This window comes from Equus caballus, chromosome 11, assembly GCF_041296265.1.
Source record: "Equus caballus isolate H_3958 breed thoroughbred chromosome 11, TB-T2T, whole genome shotgun sequence".
Classification (NCBI taxonomy): domain Eukaryota; kingdom Metazoa; phylum Chordata; class Mammalia; order Perissodactyla; family Equidae; genus Equus; species Equus caballus.
Genome location: NC_091694.1, coordinates 42,650,251 through 42,672,852, shown reverse-complemented (window position 1 = coordinate 42,672,852; position 22,602 = coordinate 42,650,251). Strand labels below are relative to the sequence as shown.

Here is a 22,602-nt window from a genome sequence, read left to right as displayed (position 1 = left end):
CCTCCCAAAGCTTTAGGGGTTAGGGAGAGTTTGGTCCCCTGACCTGCTGGGATATAGGGGCAGCCTGGATACTGGCTTTGATGCCTCTTGAATCCCAGAGACAACTATCCTCCCTCCTCTCCCTTCCAGAACCTTTGGTGGTGGATGACCATACTTTTCCATTCCTGGCTGGACCACTCTGGCCATCTTGCCCACTCCTCATCTGATGGCAGCTCAGTAAGTACAAACTTGTGTGGATATCAGCCTCACATTATCCCCAGGCAGGTCATAAGGAAGATAGTGGAGCCAGGAATCACCCACTGGCAGGGGCAGCTGAGTCCTGGATTACTTGGGTCTCAGCTCTGGCTCGCTGTCTGAGTAGCAGACGAGACTGTATCCACCTGGAGCAGGCCTTGGAGAGGGCACTCCTCACACACAAACTCTGATCTCCCTGCACCCATCCCAGGAGGAAGGGTCTGTGCTGGAGGGTCTGGGAGGCAGGCAGAGAAGGGAAGTGGGTGGTGTATAAAGCCAAACAGCTCGAGTCAGAAACTGTTCCCACTTGCTGTATGACCTAGAGCAGAAGGATCCCCCTCTCTGATGTGTTTGCCCATCTAGAAAGAAGGGCATCTGTCCTGCCTCTAGGGAGGGAGTCCAGTAGAACCCGCAGAAGCCCCTTCTGTGGATGACAGGAACTAGATCCTGTACAGGGGAAGGTCAGGTGAGCCAGCCAGTTCCCCGGGACACTCAAAGACCGTGAAGCCCACACCCACTTTCTGGGAGAACTGCCGGTGAGCCCGCCACCCACAGAGGCAGATCCTAGGATCTCCCTGGAAGGCAGTGGGCTCTGCGGCTCCAGCATCCCATGTCACCTGGGCCGGCCAGCTCCTACCCAAATGCCTCCAGCCCTATAGCATCCTGGGGCAAGGGGTGGGGACAGTCTCTCATTTCTTCCCAAGCTCTCTCTCCCTACTCGGGGTAGGTAGATGTTCCCCGAAACCTAACAAGACTGACATGTCCACCTTCCCCGAGCATAAGGTCTGACTCCAACCTGCTGTGTGACCTTGAGCTCTCTGTTCCCCACACGGAACTCTGTCCTTCAGTGGAGACAAAGGGAAGAGTGCTGGGGGAAACCCTCTCCTGGCTCTTGTTCTAAGTCTTCTGCCACCACTCAGCTGAATCCTCTGACTCCAGAGAGGCCTGGCTTGCCCAGGACTTGGGGGTAGCAGGGTGGGGGTGAATCTTGGGCTCACCTTGAAGTAGGGAAAGTGCTCCGTCATAAAATTGTAGATCTCGCTGACAGGAAGGCTCCCAGTTTTACTGTTCTTAAGGGCCATGAAGATGAGGATGCTGAAGGCAGAGAAAGCCCCTGAGAGTCTGAATTTCTGACAAAGCCCAGAGTGTCCCCCCACTACCTGCCCTGCCCTGGCTAGAGTTGTCCAGGAGGAATAAGCTGCTGCAGAATTAATGGGTGAGAGGCTCTATGAGGTTGAAAGGAGAAGGGATGAGAAAGCATCCACTGAAGCTAGGAATTACAGATATACAAGGAGGGTCTTATGGAATCTGAGAGACATGGGTTGCAATCCTGGCTTAGCTACTCACTAGCTGTGTGACCTTGGGTGAGTACCTTAACCTCTCTGAGCCTCAGTTTCCTCAGCTTTGAAGTGAAGAAAATAATAGGTACCTCACAGTTGTGAGGATTAAGGATGATGCCTGGCACATTAAATGGAAGCTGTCATTAATAGTCAGCCCTCAGCCAATTGCATGAATATTGGATGGTAAGGGAGGCAACCAAGATTTCTTGAGTCCTGCAATGTACTAGGCATATTCTCTCACTTAATCCTTCCAAAGGCCTGAATATTGCTGTTCTTTTTTTCTTTTTACAGATGAATAAACAGAGGCTCAGAGAGATTAAGTAACTTGCCTGAGGTTTCGCAGCTAGTAAATTCCAGAGCCTGGACTTGAACAATCTGCTGGACTCTAAGGATTGCGTGTGTCCCTTCTGCACATCATCCTGCCTCCCACAAACCACTTCTCTGTGTTCTTGGCTGATGTTTAAGCTCCTTTTCTTCCCCTTGAGCTCACACAGGCCCACATGGGGCCTGGCACACAGGAGGTCGAGTGTCTCTGTTGGTTGAATGAATTAAAGTTCAGTTGGAAGGCCTCCCGGGTGGGCTGGGTGCTGCTGGCCTGGCACTTACAACCCTGGCCCCAGAGAAGTCGCACCGGATCTGGCAGACCCTGGATAACTGAGCTGCATCCGCAGCCCTTATCCCTCACTTATCTCCACTAGAGCTTTGGGGTGGGGCTTCTCTCTGCATCTGAGGAGGGAGGGGAAAGGGGGCGAGCACCCCGCTTAAATTCTCAGTCCCAGGCCCTGGGCCCCAGGAGCATAGAACTCAGCGGGCTCACCCCAGGGCACCAGATCTGCAGAGTCAAGCCGCAGAAATGGCTCCGCAGGTTTAGACAAGAGGTCAGAGGTGACCTAGTCTATCCCCCTGCCCCCAAGCAGGAATTCCCTCTCCAGTGGGGTCTTCTCTGGAAGCCCACTGGGTATGACCTCTACCCCCTGCCATCATCCTTATACCTCAAGGATCCCAGGCCTCAGTTTCCCCAGGAGTCCTCTCACCCCTCTTTCCTTCCCTGCCAGGGGTGCTGGGAAACGTACCTGTAGGAGTAGATGGGTTTTGGGAAGAGAGGCTGGTGCCCATCGGTGCTGGCCTGGGGTGCGATCCGCTGGTACGGATAGTGTGAGGAGCCCAGGTAGGGTACAGGGTAGCTGCCACCACCTGGTGAGTACTGTAGAGGTCAAAGGGGCAGAGTGGTTGCCATGGTAACCAGTCTTCCCAAGGAGGGGGTCCTCCCCCCATCACAGACATCCAGAGGGGGAGCTGAGGCTAGATTATTTTTCCCCTGGTCATGGGCTCCACCACCCACAGTCATGGGCTCCAATGGCAGAGCTATCTGAGGGAGCTGGCCAAGGATGTGGACATCTGAGGGCCTGTGAGGAGATCCACATTCCAGAATTCAGGATCTCAGAGGCCTCAAAGCTCCCTTCGTGCAGCTCCTTCCTCTGAAGCCCTCAAGGTACTCTGGGACGCAGCCTGGCTGGGCTAGAGATTGTGGGGGGCAGCCCTGGCCCCTGCCCTCCTTCAGGCAGGCGCTCGTGGCCTTCCTTGAATCTCTGGGAGTGGCGGGGCTGGAAGTGGAATGTCCAGCCTGGGCGTTTGCTGGGCACTGCCACCTTTTACGAGTTTCAGTGGCTCTTTGAAAAGGCTGGTCACGGTGGTGGGCAGGTGGGGGTGGGAGGTGGTTTTACAGCAAAGGGAGTGGCGGCGGTGCCAGGGATGGTGTTTTATGGGGGCAAGGGAGGGGGGGTGGTAGGAGACTCTGACTCCCCCATCTGCTCTAGGCCGAAGTGCTCTTTCCAGGTCACCCAAGAGGCACTTAGTGCCTGAGTCACCCTCTCTGTAGGCTCCATAAAGCCCTGGGTGCGGCCATCTTGTTCGAGGAGGGGGTGCGGAATGCAGAGGGCATGAAAGCAGGGCTGGGCATGGTGAGGCCATTTAAGGTCTGGTAGCCCCTTAGCCCTGCTGTAGCTCAGTCCCTGATGGGCCAGGCTGCCTCAGGGACACCCTCTACCCTGGGTCAGACCATGAGCCTCAGGGTGGCTTTGGCCGTTCCAGCCAGGCTCCTCACAGCAGTGAGGATGACCCCTCATGTGTTCCCTCTGCTTCCCTCCATCTCTTTCTCCACCCACCCCCCCCAACAAAGCAAGCAGTCTGACCTTCCCTCGTCTCCCCTCACCCGCCACCTTCCTGCCTCCCTGGTTTGGCCAAAGACAGGACCAATGCCAAAAAGCTGGGAGTAGAACCTGCTCCACAGGCAGGGCCTGTCTCAGTGCCAGGCTGCAGGTGGATGGAACTGGGCGCTGGGCAGCCACTTGCTCCATCTTGCCCGGTGACTCCTGGGAGCAGCCTGGCTGCTCTGGGGCTCTTTTCTTTCTCTTTTAAAAAAAACCTCCATCCGTGCCAGTGTGGGGTAATTATTTGGCATCCTGTAGATCTGGGAGGAGCTGAGGCTGGGCAGTGGTGTGGGCAAGGTGGAAAGGGCCAAAGATGATGGGAACTTGGAGCCTCCAGGTGGGAAGGTCCCCTAACCTCACACCTGGTCCTACCCTGTCTAGGCTAAAGGGAGGTTTGAGGCCAAGGCCACGTAGCAAGATGGTGGCTGACCCAGATGGGAGCCCATTATTCTCTGCCCCAGTAGGCCTTATGGATCACCCTACACACTTCTTTCCTTTCTACCTCTGTCTTGGTCTGGCTCCCTCCTCCCTCCTTTTCTGGTTCACCTCTGGGCCCTGCCCCAATCTTAACCCCACTCTTTTTTCTGAGACTTCTCAGGCCCCGCCAGGGTCTCAGACAAGCCAGACCACCCCTAGAGAAGGGCAATTGCATCCCTCCCTATGAACTGCTGTCCCCTACTCAGGATGGCTTAGCCTGCAGTTCAAGGCCTTGCTGCCCTTATCTACCCAGCCAGGTGTGTACACACACACTCACATACACACCGACACGCCGCACACCCACATAATATCCTGAGACCCCGTGGAAGCACGCCTACCTGCCCCAGACCCACCTGGTGGAAGGGGGGTTGGGAGGGACAGTACATGTGCTGCAAGGGGGGCTGGTAACAGTACATGCCAGGACCACTCTCCAGAGCTGGGGGCTTGACCTTGACTTCCGAACCCTGCTGGAAGGAAAAAGCACATGACCAGTCTGGGCCTTATTTTTCTTCGTTCCTCTCTTAAGTATCTTGAACCTTACACAAAAGCAACCCCTACTCTTCCTACCTCAAAGTTTATTCCTGGAACACAGAGAACAGAGAAGGGCAGGGATTTTCCTGAGGGAACTCAGCAAGCTAGTGATGGAGCTGGGGCTGGAACCAAAAATGCTCCCTACCCCCACCCCCCCCTCACTGCAGGTGAGACACTCAGGCTGGCTGTCCAGAGAAGTCAGGGAGACTTGTCAGTCGCTGAGGCTGCGGTAGGGCCGGGGATGCACGAGTGTGTAGTGCCAGACCCCACTCCTCAAGCCTGCTTGCCGGTTCAGAGCCCCCAGCCTCTCAGAGCAGGTCTGCGAAGGACACCCGGGAAAGGCCGCAGCTCCAGAATTCCCACTGCAGAGCCTGGTGAGGGGAGCATGGGAAGTGGCCAGACAGGTCAGTCCAGCTGGGGCCCCCAGGGCCTGCCGCTTCCTCTTCTGCAAAGCCCAAGGAAACTGCAGCAGGCTCTCTGGAGGGGGCTGGTGAGTGCTCTCTGCTCTGTCTCCTGGCCACCTGCAACTCGGAGCCCTTGCTCCCGGCTCCAGGAAGTTTACTCAGATGCTGGTCTGCGTGAGGTCCATGGTACTGTCTCTCTCTGGCACAGGGAACCTGCAGCTGGTGTGACCAGACTCTGACTTCCTGTGGATCGTGAGCCCCACGTGGAGCCCCCAGAGCCTAGCACAGAGCTCTCCCATGAGTAGGGACAGGAAGGGTATGCAGCTGGGTCCTGGAAGGGGTACAAGGCCAGGAGGAGGCGGGCCACTCTTCCTGGGGTTACCACCAGGGGCCCTGGGCACCAGCATCTGGGCCCAGGGGGTCAGATCAGCTGTGAGTGCTTTCTGGGCGTGCCCTGAGGTTGCTGATGCAGAGACTGCCATAATCATAGAATCTCAGGCCTGGAAGGGCCAAGAGCACTGGGTCCAACACCCTCATTTGGCAGATGATGGGGCTAAGCCCGTAGCAGGGAAGAGATGTGCCTAAGGTCACCCAGCGAGTTGACCAGCTAGCTGTGGGTCTCGGGGGCCGAGCTCTTCTCCACTGTGAGGGAGGGTGAGGACATGGGCTCAAGTCTCAGCCTCACTTCTTACAGGCCGAGGGACACCTTGGGCAAGTCATTTGGCTCTATGGAGCCTCGGTCTCCTTATCTGCAATATGGGGATAGTGGGAACTCTTTTAGAGGGTTGTCATGAGTATTAAATGGGGCACTCAAAAGAAAGCATCTGGCACAGTGACCAGGGGCTGGCACTGAGTGGACATTTAGGGGGAAGTAGCTGATATGATGGTGCCCTCACTGTGAGCTGCTGTCAGGTTTGATGGCCTGAGGAGAGGCCATCAAAGGGCCCCAGAACCAGAATTAGGTCTGGTCTTGGCCACACCTGGTAGATGCACAACCCCATCTCTATCTTCTAAGCGTGGGAAATAGGCCTTTCTTGGGGGTACCTTGGGGACAGAATGGGAGTCTGTTTGAAAGCAGGAGGTGAGGAGGGCTGGTGGGCATCTGGAGTAGGCGCAGCCCCGGCTGAGCCCACTCAGTGCTCACTACCTCAGGGACCTCCAAATCAGAGCTGGGCAGTGGGGAGCAAAGCTCCCTTTAGCTTTCCTCTTCCCAAGGCAACAAGCCAATGAGGCAGGTACTGTTAACCATACTTTTCAGATGAGGCTCAGAGAAGTTAAGTGACTTGCCCAAGGTCACACAGCTCTGTGGGTATGGCTGTGGAAGGACACATTGACATTCCAAGGTGCTTTCAAGGTATTCCTATGAATACACTCAGGCCCCACTCTGGGCAAAGAATGGGAGCCAGAACGTCCTATGAGGAGGCTTAAGTCTTCTCTCAACTCTGTATGCTGATGCTAGAGAGGAGAATATTGTGTTATGTGGCTCCTCCCTAAACCCTTTCTCTTGGCCTCTGGAATGTGTTTTTCTTCTCACATTTGCATATGGGCGTATAGGTCTGGCTGGGGATTCTTCATATTTAACAATCAGAGAGAAGTCACACACTGGAATCCTGACTCAGGAGCCTCTGGGAAGCTGCCAGCTTCCTTAACCTGACCTCCCCACCTGGCCCCCTTCATGCCGGGCCGGGCCAGGTCGGCATCCTCTCCCCAGCTGACCTGGAGGCCCAGAATGAAGCCAAGAGACTCCAATGCTCTGAGCTTGTTGCTTCTCTTGTGCACACTGACCCTGAGTGGAAAGGTCTGGAAAGGAAGGCAGCGAGTTTGACCTCAGAGGACTGGTTGTAGGCTGCTGGGAACTGGGACGGGGGTAGGTGGCGAGTAGGGGGTACTCACCAAGATTTGGGGGCTGTGCTCCTGGCTGGGGTAGGGGATCCCGTTGCACCAGGCCTCTGCTGAGAAGCCAGGCAGGAAGGCCTCAGCTTCCCCTACTTCCACTGGGATCTCCTCGAAGGCCTCCAGCGCCCCTGGGGTCTTAAAGGAGTGTCCATCGAGGGCCAGGGCGGTCTGGGCCTCGGGGAAGATGTCCTCATGGAAATGCCGCTTGTATGGGTGAAAAGGCACATGGCCGCCCTTGAGGAAGCGCCCAGGGCTGCCTGCTGGGCCCTCCTCAAAGCCAAAGCCAGGGTACTTGTCTGAGGTTGAGAGCCGGAAGGGGCCCGGGCCAGGGCCAGCTGGGCAGTGGACTTGCTCGGGGCCTGGTGACGCGATGCTGGGGCTGTGGGGGGGCAGTGACGGTGCCCTCTCTGGAGGGTCATCAGGCACAAAAGATGAGCAGCTGAAGCCGGCATGCTTCTGGGGTGGACAGAGAGTAGAGAGCCTGTAAGCGGAGGCTGGACCAGAACCCTACTCTGTGCTAGGGTAAAGGAGTTTGTGGCTGAGGTCTAGGGAGCCCCCAAATGATGGAGGAGACATAGTCTGCCCTTGGAAGCCCCAATCTGATGAGGGCACACTGTTCCCAAACCTGGGGTGCCCCCAGTAGGATGGATCTACAGCCCTGTGCTGGGAAAGCCCCAGACAAAAGTGGATAAGCAGGGGGCCACAGCTGCACATTTCTGGATCTTGGAGTCATTGGACACTTGTTTGCTGGTGGAAGGGACAAGGCAGACCGCAGGAGGCCTCAGCCCAGGCCTGGGTGCCAGGTACTTACGTTCTGTGGTGCAGGGGAGCCCGGGAGGCCCGGTGCCTGCATGAGGTCCCCTTGGGGCTCGCCCTCCAGTCTGGCGGGGCCTGGCAGCGTGACGTCAGACTGTGGCGGGAGCAGTGACACCATCACCCAGTCCTGGCCTCGAAGAAAGCCAGCTGTGATGAGAGCGAGGACCAGAGTCCAGGGGTGACCAACCCAAAGTCGACCACCTCCACTCCCACCCCATCCCTGGTCTGGGACCCCAACTCCAGCCAGACTTCTGATGAGAGAGAGAGAGAGTCAGACAGATAGACAGACAGACAAAGAGACAAACTGAGAGAAATATCAGAAACAAAAGGAAGCAGATAAACAATGTGAGAGACAGAGCAAGAAGCACAGAGAGAGAGAGAAGACTGGTGGGGAGAGAGGAAAATGAGCCAGTTCGGAGCCCCCCAGACTCCCCAGGAGTGCTCTCAGGCTCTGCAGCTACAGAGTAGTGAACCAGGAGGGGTTCCCAGTGAGACCCTGCCTCTGGCTCCTTGGCTCCGTCTCCTGTCTCCACAATGAGAGACTGGGCTAGGTGACCATGGCAAGCAGTCTCTGTTCAGTGACTGAGCAAGTGGGTGGTCCTGAGAGGAGGGGGAGCTGGAGAAGGGGTCAGGCCCAGGCCTGGTGCGGCAGTGACCCTCACAGTGCAGGTGACCCAGCCCTCTGCAGAGGCCAGGCCCGCGGTACCCACCTCCGGGGCCTCAGCCTGGCTGGCACGACCACAGTGTGCAACTGGGGACTTGTGGGGACCTGGTTGCCTATGCCCCCATGAGTCTGGCACAGTCCCGGGGATGCTGCCACTGGCCCACTGTGGAATGTCTGGCATGGGCTGTCTTCTCCTATGTCCTCCAAACTCCATCTCCACACCTGTGACTTTGTGCAGGTCACTGTCTCTTCTGAGCTTTTGTTTTACCATCCAAAAAATGAGGGGCTTGTACTAGATGACATCTGAGGGCTCCTTCTGCTCAGACCTTCTAGAATTATAGGTGGACTCTGTCCCCAGCACAGCCGAGTGGCAGGAGGACTCGGCTCAAAGCCAGCCTTTGCCTTTCCTTGCTAGCTGTGTCAGTGAAGCTCTCTGAGCCTCAGCATCATCATCTACAAAACAGGGAGAGAGGCAGGGCCTCCCTCATGGGGATGCTGCATTAAGTGAAACCATGCTCACAAAGTATTTAGCACGGTGTCAAGCACATAGTAAGTGTTCGATAAATGCCAGCTCTCGTTATAAATATCATCATTAGTATGCCTCTTACTGCGATTATCTTCCTCAGCTCTCTGCCTTCCTTCTCCACCACCTGCAAAGGGTAGTTCCTTTTGAATTTACTCCTCTTTGCCCAAGTAGTCTCTGGTAAAGGCTGGCTATTATGTCAAAAATTTGGAGAATTTTCTTATTGATTTGTCAGAACAAACCTGTGAGGAAGGTAGATTATTAAGCCCACTCTTCAGACAAGGAAACAGGATCAGAGGGGTTCTGTGACTTGCACAGATCACACAGCAAATCCTTGATAGAGTCGGGATTCGAAGCAGACCTGTCTGACTCCGGAGGCTGCACTTTCATTTACATGTAGGAGGCTACAGTTTCATTTGGTGAGGGTCAGAGTGGGATGGGATAAGCTGAGGCGGCCAGACAACCAGAAAAGCACGAGGTTTACACTTACCCTTCCTACTCAAGCCCCCCTCAAGCAGAGCAGAAGAACTGCTTTTCCCGAGCCATGCTCTCCCAGGAGCTCTGGGAGGGCGGGATGGCCTCATGGGTCCCATGGTGCCCGGCCTGGGGTTGGTGCATCTTTGTTAAATAAACCGTATCTTTCATTTGACAGGGGAGTAATGGGGACAAGGAAGGGACGGTATTTGCCCAAAGTCCCTCAGGGGATCAGTGGTGGAGGGGCTGGTGGCTGGGGTCCAGGTGGAGGACTGGTGGGAGGCTCTCCCGCGCCCTTCAAGAGTCTCCCCCGCCCCTGCTCCGTGTCCCGGCGCCCGCTCACTCGGCACTGCTAAATGTGGCGTGACCGGGGAAGCGCCGAGCTGGCCGTAACTGGACACCACAGTGGAGCAGGCCTGGGGCCAGAGGTGCAGGGCAGCCCATCTCCAGCTCCGCATGACCGCCCGACCTGGCTCCCGCTCCCTGGACAGCTCCTGGACAGCTTGGGCCTGCCTGCCACGCCTGGCCCCTGCCCAGAGCTGCTCTCCCAAGGCGTTCTCCAGCGCCTCCCGAAGCAAGGCTTGGGTTCCCCCCACCACCCACCTCCGGGTCTCAGGCTTTGTAACTCACGGCGCGGGGGTCGCGCTCCTCTCCAGGGGCAGAGTAGCATGTGGTCAGGAGCAAAGGTTTTGGATTTGGGCTGACCTGAGTTTAAGTCTCAGCTGTGTCACTTCCTGGCTGTGTGACTTTGAACAAAGTGTATAATTCTCTGTATCTCACTTTGCTCCTCTAATAAACGGGGCTTGTGGACCCACCTTATAGGGTCATCATGAAAACTAAGTGAGATGAGGTGTATAAGCTGCTGGCACATAGAAAATGTTCAAGGACACATGTCATACATCTGGCTTCAGTGGATAAATGTGGCTGTGGCCTCTGACCCCAGACTCTAGTTTCCCTGATGGTCTCGCTGCTTCAGGCCTGGGGACATGGGCTAATGAGCCCATGCCCAGGTGGCAGCTGTCCTTGCTAGCTCTACCCTGTCTGCCTGGCCTTCACCCAGCCCGGTCTCGGAGGAGTCAGACCCCAGCTCTGCTCCTCTGACACATGAAGCTAAGGAGGCCTCTCTGAGCCCCAGCTTGGGCCGCATCTCCCGCCGAGGGTTTGGCCTCCCCAGAAGGACTCCTTCAGCCTCTGCCTTACCCCCATCCTTGTCCCAGCCCCTATAACGTCCCAGGACATTATCTGTAGCCCTTGCTGAGTTCCTGCATGTCAGAGGCCTTAACTGAAGACTTCAGTTTATAGCCATGACATTCATATCCTTCATTGGCTTGCCCAAACCACCACCCCACCTCCTCCAACCCCCAGGGACAGGATTAGGACCTGGGAGGCTATGCAGAGTTCAGAGGCCCACTCCTTGGTTTTCACTGAGGATGCAGAAGTCCCTGAATGGGCCTCACTGCAGACTTTCCTCTGGGTAGGTTTTGTACATCATGACTCCTGATTCAGTGACCATGGTAGCCCCTTGGTTGCCTCAGCTGAAGCTATATTCTACAGATAAGGAAAGGAGGCCCAGAGGAAAGGTTAAGTGACTTGCCTAAGACTGCACAGCCCTGGAAAGAGGGAGTCCTCCACCAGCTGCATTCTAAGGGCCCTTGTGCCTCAGGGGCTGGGCAGAAGGTCTCTGATTGGTGTATATGGCAGGCTCCTGTCAAGCACAGGGAAGGGCTCACTGTGGGGGGAGGGATGAGGCTGGCTGGGCCCCTGACCCCTCCCTGGAGCAGCCGGCAGAGCTTCCGAAGTTGGATGATCTAGTTCAGAAGCTCTAGAGTCAGGATTGGGTTTAAATCCCAGAAACTGTGGGACTTTGGTTGGGCAAGTTGCTTAACTTCCTTCTCTAGGCCTCAGTTTCCTCATCTGTAAAATAGGGCTAATAATACATACCCCTCTGGAGGATTAGATGAACTATTGCTTGTAAATAGTTTAATGCATAGTATATGCTCAATAAATGATAGCTATTACTAATAATTAACAGTGGGACAGAGTTAATTTGAACCATGAGCTCTGGGGGTGGGGGAGGAAAGCAGAGGGAACTCCTCTTTCCTGCCTCCCACTTCCGTCTCCCTGACATCCTCCTCCCCTATTGGCAGAGGCAAAACTTCCCTCCTCTTGACTCTCTGGCCTCAGAGATCATTCCAGCCGTTCCTCCGTGGTAGAGTGGCTGTAGAAACTCCCAGAGATTTTTCTGGGAGTAGGAAGGGGGCGGGGTGACTCTTGCTCTGGATCCCTCAGGAGGCCTCTCTGATGGCTCCATCCAGAGCCATCTGCATTCAGAAGTAACCTTTCATTGAAGTCTAACCTCTATCCTACCAGCTTCACTTTCAGAGAGCATGATGAGAGGTGTGTGCAAATATGAGCAAACCAGTGCAGGAGGTCCAAGCAACTCTCCTCCATTTTCAGATCCCAGGAGCTACCCCAGGTGGCCCTCATGACCCTGCCACTTAGTGTGAGCTCCCTCAGCTCACAACCTGCCCCCTTCCTGGGCTGGAGCTGGGCCAGGGCTCTCCAAGGTGGATCGTGCCCTGGGGTAGCTTCGACTGTAAGGATGATTGTCATCACAACTCTACATCTATAAAGCACTCTGCAGTTGACAAAGCACTTTTGTATGTATCATCTCATTTCATCATTTCTTTGCTTGCCCCGGAGGGTAGCAGGTATTGATCTGCTGGAGCCAGCTGCTATGGGCTCATGAGAGCCAGTTGTGCCCATCTCTTCCTAATTTCACATTCAGTGAAACTGGCCCAAATTGGCCCAAATTGGCCATGGTGGGAGTATTTCCCCACGGAAATTAGCAAATACTACAAGTCAAAGTTTTGGGGATTTTTTTCTTCTGTTTTTGGAGAGCTGGTTGGTGAATGTTTATTAGCATACCACTGGTAGGGGTCAAGGTCATTAAGCCCATTTTTCAGGGGAGAAAATTGAGGCCCAGAGAGAAGTGACATGCCAGGGCCACATAGCTAAACTGAAAACAGCATCTCTTGATTCTCAGGCCTCAAGAGCCCCAACCACACCCGCAAACACACACAGTCCAGGGGTACAACCCTGGCACAACATTAGCTGAAGACCATTTCGGTATCTGGGCATTCTGTCCACCCTCTGCTCTCAGAACTTCTTCCGTGATCCTTGGGGAGTGGGAGGGTAGGGGTGGGGATGGAGGAAGTAGACTCGATCTTCCCTGGAGTCAGAGGGAAGAAAGAAATGGCTCTCTAAACTGAGTAAGGGCCATGATGGGTAAGAAATTCCCCAGAAAGCATAACAGGATCAACAACGACCACTACTGAGTCCCTGCTCTGTGCCCTTCTCATTAACCACCGGGCCCTGTGCCCCGTCTACTCAGCACATCTCCCCACCTCTCAGAGACCCTTTTCCTAGTGCCTCAGGACTCAGTGACTCAGGGAGTGGGGTCCACGGGATACCCTGTTTGCCGGTTGTATGACCTTGGACAAGTCACTTCCCCTTTCTGTACTTAGTTTCCTTATAAGTAAATGGAGGCACAGGGACCATTTGCATCTCAAGATGCTGAAGCTGGTCCTGTGGATGTGTATATGGTCCACAGAGTTGTCGGCAGGGCCCTCACCCCTGCTCTGCCTTCAAGAGGGACGTCCCTGAGGAAATCCTCAAAGGGACCAGGTACAGATGGGTAAGTTATTAAACTCCATAAGGGAGGTGCTGTATTATCATCCCCATTTTATAGATGAGGAAACTGAGCTTCAGAGAGGTTAACCCGACTTGCCCAAGTTCACTCAGCTAGCAAATTATGCTCCCCAGGATTCAGACACAGGCTTCAAAGCCAGTGTGCTTAACCACTATGCTACACGGCCCCACCTCAGGAACACCTTAGTTTCCTTGCTCATACCTGGAAGCCAGAGTGGCAGCTAGGGGGCAAGGTTGGAGGTTTCCTTGGAAGGGTGTGTCCCGGCCTCCCCTGTGGGCAGCCGAGTCACAGAGGACACCAAAAGCCCTCACTGGGTTCTCCATACAGACTCCCTCCTGCCCGGGCTACCTGTCCTTTATGAGAGAGGTGGAGACAGTGCAGTTCCGCCTTAATGGTTTCTGTTGCTGGCTGCGGCAGCATGTTTTACAAGGGGTGGGGTCAGTGCCCAGTGCTGCCTGTGGCCCCACCCGGGGCTCCACCCGCCTGTCTCCTGGGAGGGGTCCCCTGGAGCTGCTGGGTAATTACCTAGTCGGGGGTGGCAGGGAAGGGCCTGGGGGCCAGCTCCTGAGGTTTAAGCACCCCAGGATACTGGCAGTCTGGGGGAGCAAAGAAGGAGGGGGTTTCTAGCTCCTCTCTTCCCATCAAGATCGGGCTTCTGAGGCCAAAATTCTGGCCCCTCTGGCTCTTGACCCTGTCTTGGTTTCAGGAAATGGGTCAACTGCCCCTGCCTTGAGATCTGATGAAAGTGTGTTGAGAGGCAGCTACAGACAGAAGGGGCAGGGGGTGGAGTGGGGAAGAACAAAGGATGAAGAACAATCATGTCCCCCATGTGATGCTTTCCTCAAATCTGAGCCACTGACACCTGCAGCTGAGTCATTCCCATTCCCCAAATCAGGGCTCTCCGAAGCTCTTCAGTCCTTCCCCTACCTCTGGAAGTAGGCTGGTCCTAGAGCATTGCTCAGTATGCCCATGCTGAAAAAACACTTGAGCCGCCTTCCATGCCTGGGGCTGACCCGGAAGTTCTTTCAGATATCTTCATCTCTCTTGTAATCGTAGTCCTCTTGCCCTGTCCTTCCTGACATTCACTAAGGGACCCTTCGGAGACTAGGAAATGGCAATGGGCTCATCCTTTCTCCAGGGTGGGTCCCAGTCTGGCTGCGGATGCCTAACTCCAACAGCTTCCCGTTCTCCCACTCTCCTTTCCCCAGCACCCCTTCCTTTCCACCATCCCTGGCCACCTCTGGGGAGCTTTCCATCTCTCCAGCCGTCCCAAGCCCCTGCCACCCAGCCCTGGCCCCAAAGGAGCTGAATCCAAGCACTCACAGTGAATTCTGGGCCATGGCCACCATCACGGCTTCAGGGAGTCATTCAGCCCAGTAACCTCCCAGGAGCCTCCATCGAGGTATAAATACTCCCACATGCCTGGACCGGCCCCCTGCCTGAGGGCTGGGGTGGGGCTGCCTCCCCAGGCCAGGCAGGCAGGTCACATGCCCCATAAATGCCACAGGACCACAGGGCCTTCCCAGCCACCCTGGGGAAACCAACTGGGGACTGACTTCTCAGGATGGATGGATGATGGATGGGTGGATAGATGGACGAATGGGTGGGCAGATGGATGGATGGATGGACTGATGGATGGATAGGTAGGTGGGTGGGAGGAGAGATGGGTGGATGGAATGGACAAATCAATGCATGGACAGATTGATAGAGAGACAAATGACAGGATGGAAAGGTGGACAGATGGATAAATAAACAGATGGGCAGACAGTTGGATGAACAGACAGTGGGACAGATTGATGGGAGTCCTTGACCTCCTGTGGCTGCTTATTTGGTAGAAGGGAAGGAAGGGATGCTTGGTTTCAAAGAAACAAGTAATGCTACCCCTCAAAACTCCCATCCATCCCTTTCGGAGACACACCTACCAGGACCCCCTTTCTCCTCTGCTATGGCTACCTGGTCTGAGAGATTGGCTCTGCTGGGTTCTTCTACATCTTAGATGGCCCTTTCTAGAGACCTCCTACCTAAACACCCCCAGCCCCCAGGGATCTTATTGCTCTTACTCTCGGGTGCCATTCATGGTCTTTTCCTCTCTCCTCCCTACTCCAGAGTCCAGGCTCAGGGGCTGTGGGCCCACCTCCAGATCTTGCTCCCAGAAGCAGGGTCAGCTTGCCCTCCAAGGTTAGCAAGGGGAGGAGGAGGCGAAATTCTCAATTCTAAGAACATGAGCCCCTTAGATGGGCAGTTCAGGGAGAAGGTGTCCCGCACCCTCCACCTTCCCCAGGGACTTTTACAGGCATGACTGGGTCTGATGGTGAGAACAGACCTGGCAAGAGACTTGTAGATGGGCAAGGTGACCTAGAACCTTTGGGGGCCTGACCAGAGAGCGGGTCTCCTTGGGGATGGGGACTTCTTGTCTGCTTAATCCTTTCAGGGGAGAGTATGCAGAAAGCGGTGGTCTGAGGCCTTAAACACTGGTTTCTACAGAAAAATGTTTCTTCCAATCTTCAGTCCGCCCAGCTGTGAAAGGGACCAAACAGTAGATGATGAAGGGCTGGCCTGGCAACGTAGTGGTTAAAGTTTGCTTGCTCCACTTGGGTGGCCCAGGGTTCGTGGGTTCAGATCCTAGGCACGGACCTACACACTGCTCATCAAGCCATGCTGTGGGAGTATCCCACATACAAAATAGAGGAAGACTGGCACGGATGTTAGCTCAGGGCCAATCTTCCTCACAAGCACACACAAAAAAAGAGTAGATGATGAGCCAGGGAGTGACTGGAGGAACAGGGGGATTTTTCACAGATCATGAAATATCACCTTCATCCTTCCTTACAACAGGCTTCCTCCAGCCCTGCTGGCTGAAGGAGGGTGGAGAAATCAGCTGGAGGATGGGACGAAATTGGTTGCCTCTGAGAACCCATTAGCTCTGGGGTCCTGAAGTCCCACCCTCATAATGAAGTCACTCAGGGCTGAGCCTGGTGGTCTCACCTCCAGCCTCCTGAGGGCTGCACCGGTAACTGACTGCTGAGCTGATTGGCTGTGGTGGCGGATGGCTAGGATTTGAGCTGGGAGACCAACAGGGATGACTGGGACCTTGTTTCAGCTCATCCCCTAGCTGGGCATTTATCACCTTGGAAGCCCCCAGCTGCCCTACAAAGCCCCCCTTTTCCCTCACAGGGAGTCATTCTGACCAAGGACCCCAGAAACATCCTCTCCCATCTCTGCCATCAGTGTGTGCTCATCACGGGGATGAACCTCCTTCCCTTCTTTATAAAATGGGATCCTCATCTTTGCCCTATGTACCTCACCTGGCTATCCTGGGGACTGAGTGAGAGCCAGAATGTCAAAATGCTCTGAGGAACATAAACCAACACCATCTTGTCTGCTGTCCCTGCCTCCTCCCCCGGGTCCCAGGCTCCTGGGATCTCAGGAGAGGGATGGGGGCTGAGATCTTTTCCCCTTCAATCGTTTGCTCTTCCCAGAGTGCTCCCCATGGGGGTGGTCAGGAGTGCTCACATCCAGCTGGTGGGACTCTCTCTGCCTGCCCACCTTAGTAGGGGCATGAGATGGCTCAGGATCCCACCATTCCTTGAGCCAGGGGCCTCTCGTGCTTTGTACATATCATTATCAGAAGGACTGCTCATTATTACCAATCTGTTATTAGGGATATTAATTCTGCCACCACTGCTAATAATACAGATCTAGTACAAGACAAGTACTGATGCAGCACCTCCTCCCCAACCCCCACTGTCCAGCGTGCATGTGTGCACACATATGAGGCAGACAGTAAGTTAACTGCTTGGACTTACCAAACTTTGGAGTGAGAAAAGCACTGGGAGGGCCTCCCACTCAAGCCCCTTTCTATTTGACAGGTGGGGAAACTGAAGCGCCACCAGCAGAAGGGATTGCTGCCTGCTCTGCAGGTGCCTGTGCAACAGCCCTTCCTCCAGGCACCTGGGCTGGGTGAAGCTGCCTCTGAGGGTACAATCATTCCCTCGCCCATCTGAGGAGAAGGATGTGGAGAGGTGGCATGTTCTGGGGGTGCTTCCCTGAGCTCATCCAACTCCTGGGCTCCAGCCCCCACCTTTCTCCCTTGACAACCCCAAGATCCTCCTAGGCTTGTTGTTGTCAACCCGAAGAACTTTCTCTCCAAAACCCTCGCCACCTCCAGCAGATTGGACATGTTCATGGGAAGGCCCGGAGAGGCCAAGCCTCCTCTCCAAAGCCACATGCTCTGTGGGGCCCAACATGGGCTCCAGGAATCCCTCCCAGAGGGAGCTGGGGACGCTTCTGACAGTGAACACTGCTGTGGTCACCCCTGGCTCTGTTGGGGGTAACTGCTAAGGGCAGATTCTGATAACTGGGTTTTCTGATCATGGTGATGTGTGTATGCCCTCATGCACATCCTGTGCCTTCCAAGACTGATGGGCTGGTGTAGTGTGGAACATGGCTGTGGAATTTACAAGTGTGGGTGGGATCTCCAACTGTCTCCGGGCGATCCAGTTCCAGGGACACGCCCCATTCAGGGTGGGTGTGTGTGTGTGTTAGTGTCTGGGATGGCTATAGTTTGCCTAAAGTGGTAGTTTCAGACTGGGGGCTTGAAGTTAACTGACCATGCATCGTCCCAGGAGCATGGGTTAGAGGATTAGGGTCAGAACTCCCAGTGGGCTTTCTGTTGCATCCTTTGGGGGTCTTGCGGGTACCTCCCACCCCTTGAGCTTCCAGAATAGCTGTGAGAGCATGGGTTCCCTTCTCTCTGTGACTCACCGTTGGCTCTTAACTCAAGCTCCCTGAGAGATCACGATTCAGCTAATTCTCTCCTCGGCCCCATTAATCTGAGCTGACTAAGCAAGAGCCACAGGCGGGGTAGAGAGCCAGGGATGCTCACAATGGCAGTCATTCCTAAACAACCCACAGGCCTCCTTGCTTCAGCTTCTGTGCAGCTCTCTGCTTAGGGCCTGGCCATGCCTAATTGCACTGCTTATGCTCCCAAGCCCCTGAGAAAGGTTGCCACTGCCTCCTTTTCGGGCCCTCTGAGCATGTGTCTCTATCTCTCCTGCACCTGTCCCCACCTGCAGTGTAGAGAGGTCTATCTGGACATCAGACCTCGACTTGTCTTGTTGCTCTTAAACTCATTTTTACTGTCTTGCCAGCATGCAGCCTTTAAGGCCCAGATAGGATCAGGAAGCTGAGGACCTCTCTAAGGATGATCCTATTCAATCCATTTTGTGGCTAGTGGCATGGCTCTGGCCTTTTCCTGAACACTGGGAGAATGTGGAGGACATACTAGGACCTGGCAGGGACGATGATGAGTGGTGTTAGGCTCCAAGGCTGATCTCTGACATATGGAGAGATCCATCCTCGGGAGGTGGGGATGGTGCGGGATGGGAGGATGGGGTTAGGGATGAAGATGGAGGTAGAGCTGCGGAGATGAGGTAGAGAGAGAAGAGACGGATGAAGTTGTGGACATGGAGGTGAAATTGAGGATGGAAATGGGGAGTCAGATAGGAAGAGGGCTGGGGTGGGCTTGGAGATGGGGATGGAGATAGGGTTGGGCTGTGAAAGGAGACAGGGATGGAGCGGAGGGGTTAGGGATGGGGTGGAGGTTGAGGTTGGGGATGGGCACAGAGATGGAGGAAGGGACAAAGGATAGGAATGGGTAAGGTGGAAAGACCAAAATTATTCAGGGACCTTTGACTGATGTTTCTGAGATGCACTCTCTGAGAGGTCATCTTGTCATTTCTCTACCCCTGGGCCTGTTGCCAGCCCAACCACACCCATCCCAGATCAGTTGTTGCCTCTCCACTCAGAAAACCACCTCCTGTGGTCACATAGTCCAGTCAAACTCAATTTAAAATGCTGGAAAATCTCCCTGAAGTCTAATGTCAATCTCTCCTGCTACAGAAGCCCATCTCGGCTTGCTGAGCTCTCCCATGCAGGCCTCGGCAGGGATGGTGGGCTGTGATTGGGAAGAAAAGAGGGGAAGGCACACCTGTGAGACCTCTGTCCCCTGCATCCCTCTGTTATGAAGGAAGAAGGAGAGGTGGGCAGAAGTGGCTCCCAGCAGCCCCTCCTCACTAGAGTATGGAGCTGGAGAGACTAACTGAGGGGAAGTGGGCGTGGGGCCTTCTTTCTGTCCCTTCCTGTACACAAGCTCCCAGGAGATGTCAATGTGACTTAGAAATAGCCTCTGGCTATGTGCCTGAGCCCCGTGCAGGCAGTCGGGGTTCTGCTGGTCCATGAAGACTCAATCTGGGAGGAGAGAGGTTAGACATCAGGAAGCACTTCTTGGCTGGGAAGGATGGAGAGCCCATGGGAAGTGTTGCCTTCTTAGACGGCAGATGGCTCTCCTTGGGGCTCTCCGTTGGGGCTAAAGGATTTCCTTGAGACCCAGGGGGGCACATGACAGCTTCCCAGAAGGCACATGTCACGGTGGGCTTCCTCCTTGTCTTTAAGAGTCCCAAGCTTTCTCCCCTCTCACAATGAAAGACGAAGGCTGTTTGTTGGGGGCCATGTGGGATCAGTGCATGGATGAGACAAAGATGGGGAGTAGGGAGGAGTCTGAAACCCCCTAAGCTTTCTTTCGCCTTCCCAGGAGCAGAATCAAGAGTATTCTGGGGCTCCCTGAGCCCCTGGGAAATAAAGTCTTCTGAGAACTCCCTGGCATTCCTGGGAGAACAGGTTCCTGGTCCTGGGAGGTGAGTGAGGCGCCGAGCCTGGGGGGGCAGCGTGCCTCGGCAGGCCCTGGAGCCGGGAGCTGAGCTCGGCAGAGGCAGCAGGGCGGGGCTGGGCGGGGAGCTGGGAGGACATGCGCCTCTCCCCGTGGCACCTTCGTCCCTGAGGATCCTGAGCCTCCCCGGGACCCAGCCCGACCCTGGCCCCCCTGGCCCAACACAGAAGAGAGGGGCCATGGCAGGAGGTGCTGCCCCCCATCAGTTGAGATGCTCTTACACTGCCTGCATCCTGGGGGTCAGGGAATGACCAAGGTAGTAAAAGCACTGCACCGGAGCCAGGCCCGAGGGGTACCGGACTGGAGTGCAATGCCACCCTCCCCACCTCGCCCTCCAGTCAGCCCAGAGGAACTGGGTTTTATCACTGGGGCAGAGGGTCGGCTATGTGGCAAGCAGAGCTGGACCTGCAGCAGGAGAGACTTCTGACTCCAGGAAGGACTTCGTGACCGTGAGGGAACTGAAGAAGTTTTCTCCTTCTGGATTAGGGAATTGAGAAGCGAGTAGCCCTGTCTGGTGCAGGAAATGACCGGCATAGAGGCTCCTCAAGAAGATGGGTCCTCTCTACCTGGGTCCTTTCCCGCTGACCAGCTGTGCCTGGCCACAATGCACACACAAACATACCCCCCACACCTGTGGGTGCCCAGGGACGAGGCAGACACGCCCACTTGTTAGAGTCTATTCTTAATCTAACTTGCTTCTTTGGACATTTAGGGAGGGCCTGGGGGACTCCACGGGGAATGCCAGAGCCTTACCTGATCAAGTAGGGGGTGGGGAGGAGCTGTGGGAGCCAGAGGGGGCTCCCCGCTGCTTCAACCATTTCCCTAAGGGCCTTCACTCCCCACACCCCCAAGTCTAGACTTCAAGGGTCTGAGTGTTCCCTGTATATCCCAGATCGTTTGGTTTCAGGGGTCTTGAGGAAGAGAGATGTTCCTAGACCTCTGGAGGATTCTGCCTTGAGCTCAGCATCAGTACTGTCCGCAGCACCTGTTTGCCACCTGTCTGCCTCTCCACCAGGTGCACCATCTTCTTCCTGCAACCCAGGCCTCCTCGCAGGCTCTAGGCAACTAGACCCTGGCTCAGGCTGCCCAGAGACGTTGAGCGATTCCTTGATCAACACACAGCCTTGGCACCACCCAGCCCCTAGAGCTGGGCTCTCCCCTTTCCACCCAGGAAAGCCACCTAGCTGGAAATCTGCCTCCCTGTCTTTCAGCTCTCGTTTTCCAGTTCAAGCACTTCTCAGTCCTCGTTTTCCCCCAGCGCAGGGTGGCTAAGCCCTCCTTCAACACACAGAGACATGTACACAAAATCCAACAAACACCAGACTGAAAAGCCAGGCTATAACAAGAATGATTGAAATTAGACAACCCAGAACAGGAAGAAGACGGAGGAGCATGGAGGAGGGGGTCCTCCTTGGCCTCCAGGCACTCACCCCACTTCCTGAGTCTCCCTTGAGCTGCAATGAGATGATGGGGAGCACCCCGGTGCTCCCACTCACTCCCATGGCCCATTAAAAAGGCAAGCCCCCTCCCCACGCCCTGGCCCGGCCCTGCTGGCCTCCACGGCTGACTTAGGCCGGGTCTCCTCTTACCTGCTCAGTGAAGCAGGTCGGCGTGGGGGCCTGGGTCTGGGGGGCCAGGAGCTCCGTCCGTCTGTCAGTCCGTCAGCTCGGCTATCCTGGGTCTGTGCTGACATCAGGTGAGAGGAGGCAGCTGCTGGGTGAGCCAATAATTATGATATCAGCTTCCCCTTGCCCTGAGGGGCTGCTGCCAAAACGGGGAGAAGAGCAAGGTGACTAAGAAGCTAGTTTGCTCCTTGGCTCTCGTTTGACAGGTACCGGCTCCTGTGCCCGCCCCAGCCGCGCCCCGGTCCCCCGAACCCCTCCCTCCTCCTGGGCCAGCCCAGGCCCCCATCTCTGCCGGTGGATACAGCCTGTGGCCTGCAGAGGAGGAGCTGATCCCGTAGCTCCCATCTGCACCCCAAAATGGGATGTCAGCCCCCACAGGTGGAACACAGGCCAGTTGGGGTATGCACACGCGTGTCACAAGAGCCAGGCCACCACATGTGTGTTCATAGAGCTGGTGAGGGGCTTCTGGGGAGCAGCTCTGGGTGGTGGCCCAGGTTTCTCTCAGGTCCGGTGTGGACAGGCAGTAGTTGTGACCCCTCAAGGGCCAGGCACAAGCACAGATTTGCTCAGAACTCTCTGTCTGAAGGTCCTTCTGACACCTTCAAGGTCTCTCCTCATGTGTGGGTGTGTGCACCCATAGGAACATGTGTCTGTGGGCATATGAGTCTCTCCACATGTCTGCACATTTGTCTCCTGGGTTGGTTTGCATCTGTATCTGTCTTCCCCCATGTCAATGTTCCTGTATCCAGGCCTGTGTCCATGTCCTCTTGCGTGTCATCTGTGTGTTTATACCCTCGTGTCTGTACATATATCTGTGCTCTGGGTCAGCAATTCTGTCCTGTGTGTGTATATCTGTGTGTCTGTGCAGGTTGGAGATGGGGGCCCCCTGGCTCTCTGTCATGATCCCATAGCAACTATTTATGGTCTGGAGGATGGAAACAGAAATCCATGTGGTTGTGGCCCTGGTCC

At 55.4% G+C, this 22,602-nt stretch overlaps 1 protein-coding gene and 1 long non-coding RNA gene across 20 annotated transcripts in view; one reads left to right on the top strand and one right to left on the bottom strand.

Moving 5' to 3' along the window:
* FOXN1 (forkhead box N1) overlaps nucleotides 1-21,976 on the bottom strand; it is a 28,247-nt gene extending 6,271 nt beyond the window's left edge. The window contains exons 1-6 of one of the 19 annotated variants that reach the window (XM_023653103.2): nucleotides 21,598-21,976; nucleotides 7,904-8,055; nucleotides 7,090-7,548; nucleotides 4,615-4,725; nucleotides 2,648-2,778; nucleotides 1,233-1,329 (exon numbers count right to left, since the gene is read on the bottom strand). In XM_023653103.2, coding sequence (XP_023508871.1) covers nucleotides 1,233-1,329; nucleotides 2,648-2,778; nucleotides 4,615-4,725; nucleotides 7,090-7,548; nucleotides 7,904-8,026 — 921 coding nt within the window. In that variant the 5' untranslated portion in view covers nucleotides 8,027-8,055; nucleotides 21,598-21,976. Of the gene's footprint in view, nucleotides 1-1,232; nucleotides 1,330-2,647; nucleotides 2,779-4,599; nucleotides 4,729-7,089; nucleotides 7,549-7,903; nucleotides 8,056-14,604; nucleotides 14,698-21,597 lie in introns of those variants that run through there. The other 18 variants (XM_023653101.2, XM_070227705.1, XM_023653099.2 and 15 more) reach the window with 18 other exon arrangements.
* Nucleotides 102-2,143, top strand: LOC106783482 (uncharacterized). Its single transcript, XR_001381304.3, has 2 exons — nucleotides 102-216; nucleotides 1,866-2,143. It is a non-coding gene; the product is annotated as an uncharacterized lncRNA (long non-coding RNA).
* Nucleotides 21,977-22,602: the final 626 nt, after the last annotated feature.